The sequence below is a fragment of the Rhincodon typus genome, unplaced genomic scaffold, assembly GCF_021869965.1.
Source record: "Rhincodon typus isolate 14 unplaced genomic scaffold, sRhiTyp1.1 hic_rhity00004306, whole genome shotgun sequence".
NCBI classification, from domain to species: domain Eukaryota; kingdom Metazoa; phylum Chordata; class Chondrichthyes; order Orectolobiformes; family Rhincodontidae; genus Rhincodon; species Rhincodon typus.
In genome coordinates, this window is record NW_025969944.1 from 901 (window position 1) to 13,300 (window position 12,400).

General features: G+C 42.3%; 1 protein-coding gene across 1 annotated transcript; it reads left to right on the plus strand.

Annotated features, from left to right (window-relative positions):
- Nucleotides 1-242: 242 nt before the first annotated feature.
- On the plus strand, nt 243-11,754 carry LOC109918615 (calcium-binding mitochondrial carrier protein SCaMC-2-A-like; the record flags this gene model as incomplete). The annotated part of the gene is made up of 4 exons (XM_048593872.1): nt 243-359; nt 3,384-3,491; nt 10,323-10,490; nt 11,604-11,754. Coding segments are annotated over exons 1-4 (529 nt in total), but the record flags the coding sequence as incomplete, so codon positions are not given.
- Between the last annotated feature and the right edge of the window lie 646 nt (nt 11,755-12,400).

Here is a 12,400-nt window from a genome sequence, read left to right on the forward strand (position 1 = left end):
ATGCGCTATAACACTGCAACATTTCAAAATGCTGTACAACACTGCTTTATATCACATCATTACAACAGTGCCCCACAACATATTTCCACCCCAGATTACAATGTAACATTACCATACTGCCTTATAAAATCATAAGATGCATATCTAAGATTAGATAAAATGCAAAAAGGGAGTTTGGTTATAAAAAATCCTGTTACCCTTTTCTCTAGGTATATTCTGCCAAACAGCACCAGAACTTGGTTAGCAGCTGGAAGGCAATGGTGGAAGAAGGTGGTTACCTCTCACTCTGGAGAGGAAATGGAATGAATGTGACAAAAATAGCACCAGAGACTGGCATCAAGTTTCTGGCTTATGATCAGGTAATTGGCACTTTTTAAGGAATTCTCTATTCGGAAATTTTTAAATATTTACTTTGTAAATTTTACTTTACGAATATAAGTACTGACCTCATTTGCCTCATAACTTTAATACTGAATATATAAAACTCAGAAAACCTTGTAGATGCTGTAAATTTACAGATCCCTTAGAGCTCTCCCTCTGGAAGCTAACTGATCAGCCTAGTGAGAGGAAATGCTGTGCAAAGACACAATGTCTCAGGTGTTGCTTTTTAGTTAAGGTGCAGATACAAACTAAAGACAGAAACACAGCAACATACATTTAGACACACAGAAGAACAAACAAAAAGTTATTGGTACATACAGAGACACACACACACAGACAGCAAGGCACATGCACTGACACACGGAGACACAGACAAACACAGGCACACAGAGACCAACACACAGTCAAACACGAAAGGTGGAATCTTATAAAGGCATGCATGATGTGACCTCTGGAGAGATGTGTGGTAAAAATTGAACAAGAAGTCTGGTGAGGACCATCCCAACGTCAGTTGCAACTTGTACCATATTTTATGCTTTTCACAAGCAGCATGGTGAGTTTCTCACTCGGTAGGATGTGTTGCTAATTAAAGGGGATAATTGCCTTTTTCATGCCTTGTTGATGGCCCAACTGACCTCATTAATTTTCACCTTTCCATCTTGCAAAACTCACCAAACAAGCTCAACATCGGGAGAACTCGACATGGAAACCAGAGCAAGCACCTGGCGAATTCAGCAGGCTGCTTGTTCCAAATGATTTCCACATTGGACATAGGGCAACAACATCTCAGGGCATGCTCCATGAACACTAGCCACACATGCCCCACATCCATGGGCATTAGCGTCTGATATGTGGAGATAGTGGGAACTGCCGATGCTGGAGAATCCGAGATAACAAGGTGTAGAGCTGGATGAACACAGCAGGCCAAGCAGCATCAGAGGAGCAGGAAAGCTGATGTTTCGGGTCCAGACCCTTCTTCAGAAATGGGGGAGGGGAAGGGGATTCTGAAATAAATAGGGAGAGAGGGGGAGGCGGATAGAAGATGGATAAAGGAGAAGATAGGTGGAGAGGAGACAGACAGGTCAAAGAGACAGGGATGGAGCCAGTAAAGGTGAGTGTAGGTGGGGAGTTAGGGAGGAGATAGGTCAGTCCAGGGAGGACGGACAGGTCAAGAAGGCAGCATGAGGCTGGTAGGTAGGAGATGTGCGTGGGGCTTGAGGTGGGAAGAGTGGATAGGTGGGAGGAAGGACAGGTTAGGGAGGTGGGGACAAGCTGGGCTGATTTTGGGATGCAGTCAGGGCAGGGGAGATTTTGAAGCTTGTGAAGTCCACATTGATACCATTGGGCTGCAGGGTTCCCAAGCGAAATATGAGGTGCTGTTCCTGCAACCTTTGGGTGGCATCGTTGTGGCACTGCAGGAGGCCCAGGATGGACATGTCGTCCAAGGAGTGGGAGGGGGAGTTGAAATGGTTTGTGACTGGGAGGTGCAGTCATCTGTCGCGAACCGAGCATAGGTGTTCCACAAAGTGGTCCCCAAGCCTCCGCTTGGTTTCCCCGATGTAGAGGAGGCCACATCAGGAACAGCGGATACAGTATACCACATTAGCAGATGTGCAGGTGAACATCTGTTTGATGTGGAAGGTCGTCTTGGGGCCTGGGGTGGGGGTGAGGGGGGAGGTGTAGGGGCAGGTGTAGCATTTCCTGCAGTTGCAAGGAAAAGTGCCGGGTGTGATGGGGCTGGAGGGGAGTGTGGAGTGGACAAGGGAGTCATGGAGAGAGTGGTCCCTCTGGAAAGCAGATAAGGGTGGGGAGGGAAAATGTCTTTGGTAATGTCTCTGATCCCAGTGCAGATCCACATATACACAGAGAAGAACACAGAAATGGGCATGCTTCTCAGAGGAGAAGTTGCCGAATAAGAGATACACGTGTTCCCTATTACTGTGTTTCCCAGAAATGGGTTGTCATTGTCTTCAATAATATCGCTGTGTTCCTCATGCTTTAGTGTCCTTCACTGGGAGCCAGATTCCATAATCCTTGCTCCAGGACTATAAATAAACAGGAATTAAAAATCAGAAGTCATGGAAAGTTCAGCAGTGTGGAAATCAGGTCGTTTATTGTTTGTTTCTTCCCTGATGTTCCAGTCCTTCATTCTTCAGAGTCCACTTTGTGACTAATTTTGGACAATGCGGGGTCAACAAGTTTGGATCCACTGAGATAGTAGGAACTGCAGATGCTGGAGAATCTGAGATAACATGGTGTAGAGCTGGATGAACACAGCAGGCCAAGCAGCATCAGAGGAGCAGGAGCTTCCTCTTGTTATCTTGGATCCACTGAGAGGCATGATTCCAAAGCCAACAAGCACACTTTGTGCTTTCAGTCACTGAACACATCTCAGCGGGGTCCTGATCCTTGCATCCTGAAGTCAGCCTTGTATTCACTCCATTGCCCAGCTCAGACCGTTTCTCCTGTATGGCTTTTATTGTATAGTACTTGGCTCAGTGGTTAGCACTGCTGCCTCATAGTGCTACAGTCCTGGGTTCAATTCCAGCCACTAGGCGACTGTCTGTGGGGAGTTTGCACATTCTCCCTGTGTCTGCATGTGTTTGCTCTGGTTTCCTTATGCACAGTTTAGATATTTGCAGGTCAAGTGGATTGGCTGTTATAAATTACCCACAGTGTATAGGGGTGTGCAGGCTAGGTGGATTTGCAGGGGTTAGGGGAGTGGGGAGTGGATGCTCTTCAGAGGGTTGGTGTGGTCTACTTCCACACTGTAGAGATTCTATGATTCTACTTTATTGTACTCTGAGATATGTGATTGCTTGCTTTCATTGGAGGTCTTCTTTAATGATTAATTCAAATGTTAGTGATTGCAGATGTCCATTCATGCTTGATTATCATCAGGTAAGCTCACTAAATTAACAGAAAAATGTTAGATGTTACTAAATTAATTACATAAATATGATTGTAATGAAGATATTCTCCTGCTCTGCATTTTTGCACAGTATAAGAAGTTTTTTGATGATACCCACTCCAAGCTAGATATCCATGAACGCTTTATAGCAGGATCGCTCGCTGGGGTAACTGCTCAGACCATCGTTTATCCAATGGAGGTAGGGACTCTCCGAATGTGCTGTTTTCTGCAGGACACTAAAACTAAAAGTACTGTTGACGGAAATGTTTTACTTGGTGCGTGCTTGGAAATATGCTGGATAGAAAAATTCAGTTTGTAATTACTCACTTTCTTTTTGTTTAGATTTGTTCAAACACACTGTGGTTTGACCGATTCAAATTGTTTCTGTTCATAGATATGTGAAGGGAGGGTGACTGGCTGGTGTATCCACAGGTAAATATACACCACACAGGGTAAAATGTTGCCAGTTAGAGCTGGAAAATCCCTTGTATGATCCAGAGCAATTCAGAGCTCACAGTCCAATTCTGGTAATACAAATGGCTAAGAAAGAAATGTCTGGCCCTGGTCATTACAATCAGACTCCAGTGATTCTGCAAGGTAATGTTATATCTAGCTGTGAAAAGCTTTGACAAGTTTACATATAACAACTGAATCAGGAGTCGATGTTTTAGAATCCTAGATTAAAATCACAGAACCTTAAGCAGGGACTGAGGCAATTCAGCCTGGCATATCTCTTCCCATGTCTCTTACCATGACCATCAAAATTTATGAAGTCAGAAGTCTCAACACCAGGTTTATTTAAAATCAGGTGAAGGAGGAGCACTCTGAAAGCTTGTGATTTTAAATAAACCTATTGAACTATAACCTGGTGTCGTGTAACTTCCAACTTTGACCACCCTAGTCAACACTGGCATCTCCACATCATGGTCAAAATTTATCTAACACCGTATCCTTTCCCCAGAAACCCTGCAAATCAGTGTTCTTCAAATATATATCCAATTTCTTTTCCAAAGTTATTTTCCAAATTTAATTTTTCCAGATAGTACATTGCCTGATCTTAACAGACCTTCATGAAATCATTTCCTCCTCAACTCTCCTCTCATTCTAAAACTTCTGACTAATGACCCACTTGCCCAAAGGAGTTTTCCCCATTTGTTCGACAAACCTGTGCACAATCTTGAACACCTTCTTTAGTCTCCTTGGAGCCTTCTCTGCTTTAGGAACTACGATTTCAACTTTTCCAATCTCTCCATATAACTGCAGATTCTCATCGCTCATATCATCCTGGTATACTTCACCTGAATCTTCTGTGAGGATATGGAGCCCTTCCTGAAGTGTGGTGCCCAGACTTGTACAAGATACTTCAGCTGAAAACTGGACTAAATCTTCAACTTTCCTTAAAACAATTGAGATAATATTTTGATCTGGATGTTTGACTCACAGGTTATGTGGGATCTGGGGAGCATCAGATATGACTAATGAGTGCTCAGCAGAGCAACATTTAACTGAAGGGCAAGATATTCCAGCAAGAGGAGCCCAAGGAAGGAGAGGATGGAATAATACAGGATGTGGAATTCCCAGGAGCTGAGGGGGTACAAATTAGGAACTGGGGCAGGTCCCTGGAGGTGAGGGGAATACTAGGAGGTGGGTAGTAAGAAGGCAGTGATAGGAGTAGATTATTGACAAGACAACAAAATAATAAACAAAATAAATGCAAATAAGCAATTATATTATAAAAATATCAAGAAATAATCAGGGCTTGCAAGAAAGACAATAATTGTGGGTGATGTTAACGTTCATGTTGATTGGACAAGTCACGTTAGCAATGATAGGCTAGAAGATATATCCATGTTGTATATTCAGGCCACCAACCAATAACTCACATTCCTCTGAGAGGGAAAAAAAAAATTCTTCTGTCTTAAATGGGAGACGCATTGTATTTAAACTGTATTGCCTAGTTCTAGTCTCTCCCACAGGAGAAACATCCACTCAGTATCCATTCTGTCAAGGGTGTTAGGATATTACACAGCTCCAACTTGCCCTATATTTCCTTGCAAGATAACTCTTTCATCCGAAGAATCAGTCTGGTGAGCCTTGTCCAATCTGTTTCTAATGCAATTATGTTCTTTCTTAATAAGGAGATATCATAACATGTTGAATATCACATCCAATTTGAAAGAGAGAAATGTGAATCTGTAATCAAAGCCTTAAACTTTCATTACATTGAAGAGGAAAGATTGAAGAATAATTCTATCAAATGAATTAAAAAGCATACAATGCTATGAAAATTAGTGGTAGGCAGAGTAGTGGTTGTAATGAGGTTAGCCAGATGGACAGCATAGAATATGAGTTCCCTGATTGGGGCTGTTAATCTGGTCCAATCAGGGAGCTCTGGCTGACTTATAAACAGGTGTATCAGAGGTTCTGTTCACCCTGAGAGCTGGCTCTGACGAAGCTGGATCAGTGTCAAGGACTTTCCATGTGTAAATAAAGGGTGTCTTAGTGACTAGATATCAGCCTCTGTGGAGTTATTTCAGTGCAACAAAAGAAAAGCACAACCTTGAAGAAATTTGCTCACAACAGTTGTTTTTGAATTAGGATGATTGAATTGTATCATGCCATTATTTGGGGAGTATCCACAGAAACTGTACAGTACTGAAACAGGCCATTCAGCCCAACATGCCCACACTGACACTCCAAAGAGCATCCTGCCCAGGCCCATCCCCCTGCAACCCTCCAAAGATTTCCCATGGATAACACACCTAACCTATACATCCCTGAACACTATGGGATAATTTAACATGGCCAATCCACTTAACTTGCACATCTTTGGACTGTGGGAGGAAATCCACGCAGCTAGCAGGAGAACATGCAAACTCCACACAGACAGTTGCCCGAGGCTGGAGTTGAACTCGGGTGCCTGGCCCTGTGAGGCAGCAGTGCTAACCACTGAGCCACTGTGCCACCCCAGCAGGAAGCCTGACTGTTCAATCTTGCCTTTGAAGACTGGGCCCAGTATGTGGAAAGACGGCATAATTTTTTCCGGGCAAATAACATTGGGGCAGATGAAAAGCAATGAGTAATTCTCCTGAGGGTTGTGAAGCTCTTTTGGTTATTAGAAGCCTCACTTTCCTTGAAGCATCAGAAACTAAAACCTTTCAAATTGATGGATTTAGTTAAGCAATATTACAACCCCAAGCCTCCTCTAATACTGAGATGCTATCAGTTTTAGTCAGCAATTCGAGAATCAGGGCAATCCATATCAGGATTTTTGACTAGGTTAAGACAACTGACAGAAGCATGTGACTTTGGTTTAATCCTTAAATGAGATACTGAGAGACCACTTGGTATGTGGCATTAATGATGTAACCGTGCAAAAGCGCCTACTAGTTGAAGCCCAACTGGACTTCTAACAGGCATTGTAACTGGCATTATCATTGGAAAATGCGGAAAGTGGAACATATGAGTTGCAGGGTATTCCAACGGAAGTGGACACCCTTACCACTCTGATTGAGGTGGGAAGCAGCAATTGATTGAACGCAATGGCATAGACTCACGCAGGACATATCCTAAACTGAGGGACTCAAGGTCAGCCCACAGAAAAACCCCAAAGCAAAGCCAAGCCTCAGCCAAACTGTTAAAATTTTCTTCAGGATTGGGATCGGCAAGCCATTGTAGTTATTGCCAGCATGCATTCTCAAGACAGCAAAAGACTCCCACTAGACCTGAATTGAGTAACAGAACTTATAGTCTAGTATCCAGGAGAGTGCACACCCTGGAAAGTCCACCTACTTCTGGTTTGGACACAGTTAAATTGCTTAAATGTTTACCCTGTTCCAATGGAAGCTGATACTGGTGCAGTCATTTCAGTGATTGCAGAACCAATCTTTAACAAAATTCACTCTAAACTCCAAGCCCTAAGATTGCGCAAGACCTCGGCTAGACTGAGAACCTATTACCCAGGAAACTTCGGTTCCAGTCTCTTATGAGAAGCAGCTGGTTCAGTTACCACAGAGTGTAGGAAAAGGCTTGGGCCCAAACTTGATGGGGCAAAATTGGTTGAGAAAGATTCACCTTGATTGCCTCATCATTTTTTGATTAGAAGATGGCCGCCTGAGTGAAGTCCTAATTAAATACCAGGAAATTTTCAGGAAGATTTAGGGACCATCTAAAAAGCCAAGGCCATCTTGCACGTTGACCAGGAAGCAACTCCACAATTCTGCAAGGACTCCTGAGTGCCATTTGCCTTATGGGCAAAAGTAGAGGCAGAAATCAGGAGGATGGAAAGCAAAAGAATTATCAAACCAGTCCAGTTTGCGGAAAGGGCAACACCGGTCGTACCGGTCGATCGATGTGTCGTTTTGCTTTTCTGGGGCATTTAAACAAATGGTAAACCACATTTTCAGCTGGATAAATACCCAATCCCTGGTGAAGAGGATTTATACACAAAGCTGGCAGGGGTGCTGTCTTTCACAAAGTTGGACATGAGCCATGAGTACTTGCAACTGCAGTTCGATAAGGATTCCCAGATGTGTGCTACAATTAACTGCCATAAGGGTTTGTACCAATATACGAGACTGCCATTTGGGATATTATCACCCTGTGCAATTTTTCAGTGGATGATAGCGAACATTTTACAGGGTCCACCCCCAAGTTGCCATTTATCTAGATGATGCGCTAATAACCGAGAAGATCAATAAGGAGAACTTGGAGAACTTGGACATCGTCCATAAATGTTTCTCCCAGATGGGTGCACATCTTAGAAGGGAAAAATGCATATTCCAGGCACCAAACATTACCTACTTGGGATACAGAGTTGACAACACTAAGGTTACACTGGCTGGAAAATAAAGTGAGGGCAATCATTGGTGCCTTGGCTGTAACATTGTACCAGAGCCTAGGTCTTTCCTTGGGCTGGTGAACTGTTGCAGAAAGTTCATACATAACCTGGCCTTTATCCTGGCACCTTTACATCAACTCTTAAAAAAAGGGTCAGCCTTGGAAATGGTTGCATCGCCAAGCCATAGTCTTCAGGGAAGTGAGGAAACAGCTACCACCCTCTAAGGTGTTGGCATACTATGATCCCTGGTATTGACGTGCAATCCCTCCCCAAACGGCATTGGGGTAGTATTAGTTCATAGATGACCCAATGAAGAGGAATGCCCAATAGCATATGCATCCAGGACTTTGGCTAATGCAGAGCATAAATACATCCATAGAGAGAAGGAAGGTTTGGCGGTCATATTTGCAGTCAGGAAGTTCCACCAATACCTTTACAGATGCAAAGTTTTAATAGTAATGTACCACAAAGCCCTGCTAGGTCTGCTTAAAGAGGACAAGGCAGTGCCGCCCATAGCCTCAGGCCGAACTCAATGGTGAGCTCTAATTCTAAGTGCAGATAATTACAAAGGTGAAACACTATCCCAGAGGTCAAGTAGCAAATACGGATGCATTGAGTCAGATCCCACTGGCAGAAACACGAGCAGTGGTACCGCCACTGGAAGAGTCTGTAACAGTCTCATCTTTTAAATCTCTCTCCTCTCACCTTGAAACTATGCCCCATAGTCTTGAAATCCTCCATGCTAAGGAAAAGACACCTACAATTAACCCCATCTATACTCCTCACGAGTTTATAAGCCTCTATAAGGACACCTCTCAACCTCCTACACTCCAGTGAAAAAGTCCCAGCCTATCCAACGTTTCTTTATAACTCAAACCTTCCATTACCAGACAACAATATGGTAAATCTCTTCTGAAACCTATGTATTACCTATACAGTAACAAAATCACTATGCTGCTGTTCCTGTATTTGTTTTAGTTACAATTAATGAAGACAAACGGTTTCCATTAGTCAATTGATATGAAGCTGGAGAAGCATGGCAAGTCAGACAGCATCCAAACTGTTTTCATTAGCTTGAGAGGTCAATAAACAGAGTGAATAGATTTAGGACAACCAACAAAAGAACCAGGAACAATTTTTATGGAACTTTGATGGTGGGTTCAAATTCCTTCAAAAAGTGATTGACTAAATACTTTTCAGAGAAAAAAATTTGAGAGTACATAGAAAGAGTGGAGAGTGGTCTAACTGGAATGTACTTTGAAAGATGTTACACAGATTTAATAGGCTTAATAGCCTTCTTTTGATGCTGTTCTGATCAACAATTTTCTAATTTTAGCTTTAATTTATGTCCTCGGTACTAATTCTTCTATAACTGGAAATTGTTTATTCTATTAAAATACTTCATTTTTCACAAGTGACAAAATCTTGCTTTAACTTTTCCCTCTATATAGCGAACAATCCAACTTCTCCAACTCCTGTACTTAATGGTGATCTCTCATAACTGCTCTTCAGCATCTGCAAGTCCTTCACTGCCCAGAATTCTACACAATATTCCAGCTGAGATCTAACCATAATTTAACTTCCTTGCTTTTATACTCTGCACTCCATTTATAAAGCCCAGGATCTCTGCAGTGGTGCCATTATATTCATTTTGCTTTTCCTTAGTCTTCCTAAATTAAATGTATCATTTCACACTCATCTGCATTAAGATTTATCTTCCATGTATCTGCTCATATCATCAGTATGTTTGAGTCCTATCAAAGACAGCACCTTTTTGCTCTTGTGCTTCATTATATGTGCAAATATTGTGTGATGATGCCCTCTGTGGCCAAGCAATGAATACATATCTTTGATATCATCTCCTGCTGCATACCTCGCTGCAGTCTGAAAAACAACCATTCAACATTACTTAGACAATATTTCATCCACAATGCCACTCCCCCTTCAATTCCATGAACTTTAGTTTAGTTGATAAGTCATATCAAGTGCACAGCTCTCACCAACACTCTCCCTGGGATATTTTGAATTACTGTAAGTGTCTGCAGCTTTCTAAAATCTCTGGAGCTTTATTTTGTCTGTTACATTTGGAAATTCCCTCTAACCCAAAAACAACAAAGTGAAATGAAATCTAAACATACTGGCATCACTGACTGTCTGACAAGAAGTGCTTGCTTCTTTTTTGTACTTTAGGTACTGAAGACAAGACTGGCATTGGGGCAAACGGGACAGTACAAGAGCATCAAAGACTGTGCAAGGATCCTTATCAAAAATGAAGGCATCTCTGCCCTTTATGTAGGGTACATTCCAAACCTTCTGGGCATCATTCCTTATGCAGGGATTGAGCTTACTGTATACGAAGTAAGTTTCAAAATAAATACCGTACATTTGCATGAAATTGTGCCCCTGTAAAAACTATTCCTTATACGTAATGTAATTTGGATATTTGGTCCAGCGTCGGTGCGAATACATAGAATTATGGTGCTCTTGGCCCAAAAGTAACTTGAAAATAATTATGCAGCCTCCTTACACTGCTGTTTGATAGGACCTACTCATGGTACCCAGTCGTGGTTCTGCACATGGCCTGTGCCATGCTGCCTCCTCACAGTTTATGTCATGCTGCCTCCTCATGACCTTTGTCTGTTCCCACCGTGTATATTTAGAGCCTGAGTGTTCCACAAGCTCCAATATAAAACAAAAGCAAAGTATTATAATTCTGCAGATCTCAAATATAAGCCAAAGGAACTGGAGAATCCTGGCAGATGCTGCCAGACTTGCTGAGTTTCTCCAGCACTTCCTGTTTTTCAGATATCCAGCATTGGCAGTATCGTATGTTCATTCATAAAAGAGGAAATGACCTCCAAAATATTGACTGAAGCTTCTCATTTGCCCTTTACCCTTTGTTTGGTCAAGTGCACAGAACATGGTCACTGACAGATTTGGACAGTGGTTAGAAGTGAAATGTGTCCTGTGTAAATGTCGGAAAATGCTGACAATGCAATTGAGTCATTTCCCTGTCAGTATCATATGCATGATCTATTGATGCCCAACCAGTCATTTCCATAAACACTAAGACATTAGTCAGGTGACTCTGTCCTCAGCATCTCCATCCATCTTTGCTGTCCCATCACTGATGCACTGAGTAAGAAAACGTTGTAATATCATTCAATGTTGTGTCATACTCTTAATTATACTCAAAACTCTCCAGCAACTAGGCAAGGTCCAAGGCTAAAGGTGTGTCCTGTATTACAGGCATTAACAGGAATATTTCACACATTCCATCTTTCCACTGTTCCTACATCCTAATGGCAATTGTTTGGCTTATACATCAATACAGCAGTGTAACTGAAAACACACGCTGTAGATTTGTGAACTGACATGTCTGTAGGTATCTTATGTTTTGACTTAGTATCTGTTCCTTTCCAGCTTTGTGAATTATTCTTTATTTGTGTATTTTATTCACATTCAATCAAGAGTGTGAAGAAAACCTACTGCCAGAGTTCCGGTAAAAACCCAAGTGACCCTGGAATCTTTGTTCATCTTGGCTGTGGCACCATCTCCAGCACCTGTGGTCAGTTGGGCAGCTACCCTTTGGCACTTGTGAGGACCAAGATGCAAGCACATGGTGAGGCCTGTTATATTTCACTGTAATTTTCAGGAATGAAACTTTGTGTGTAAGGAGAAGGCTGTTGCGTAGTGGCAGTGTCATTAGACTATTAATCCAGAGTGCCTAATTTTCTGCGGAAATGGGTTTGAATTCCACCACAGCAGATGGTGACATTTGACTTGGGGAAGAAAATCTGAAATTAAAAGCTAGTCTAATTGCAACCAGATCACCATTGTTGTTTGCAGTAAAATCCCACATGGCTTACTAAATTCACTTCAGGGAAGTTAATCTGCTATCCTTACTAACTGGTCTAACCTACATGTAACTTCAAATCCACAGCAACATGGTGGATTCATAACTGTCCTCTGAAATAGCCTAGCAAGACATTCGGTTTATGGCAATAAATGCTGGCCCAGCCATAAATACCTACACAAATGAATTTAAATAAGGATGAATTCAGTGAGTCACTTGCTGAGTAATAATATTGAGACAGTGGAGTAATTTATTGAAGATGATGCTACATGGTTACATTGTTGGAACTGGTGTGCTCAGGTGTTAAATAGTGGCAGGGAATAGGTTAATGCGGAGGGTCATTTATACCCAACTGGGAGAGGTATGAGACAACAAGGTGCAGGGCTGGATGAACACAGCAGGCCAAGCAGCA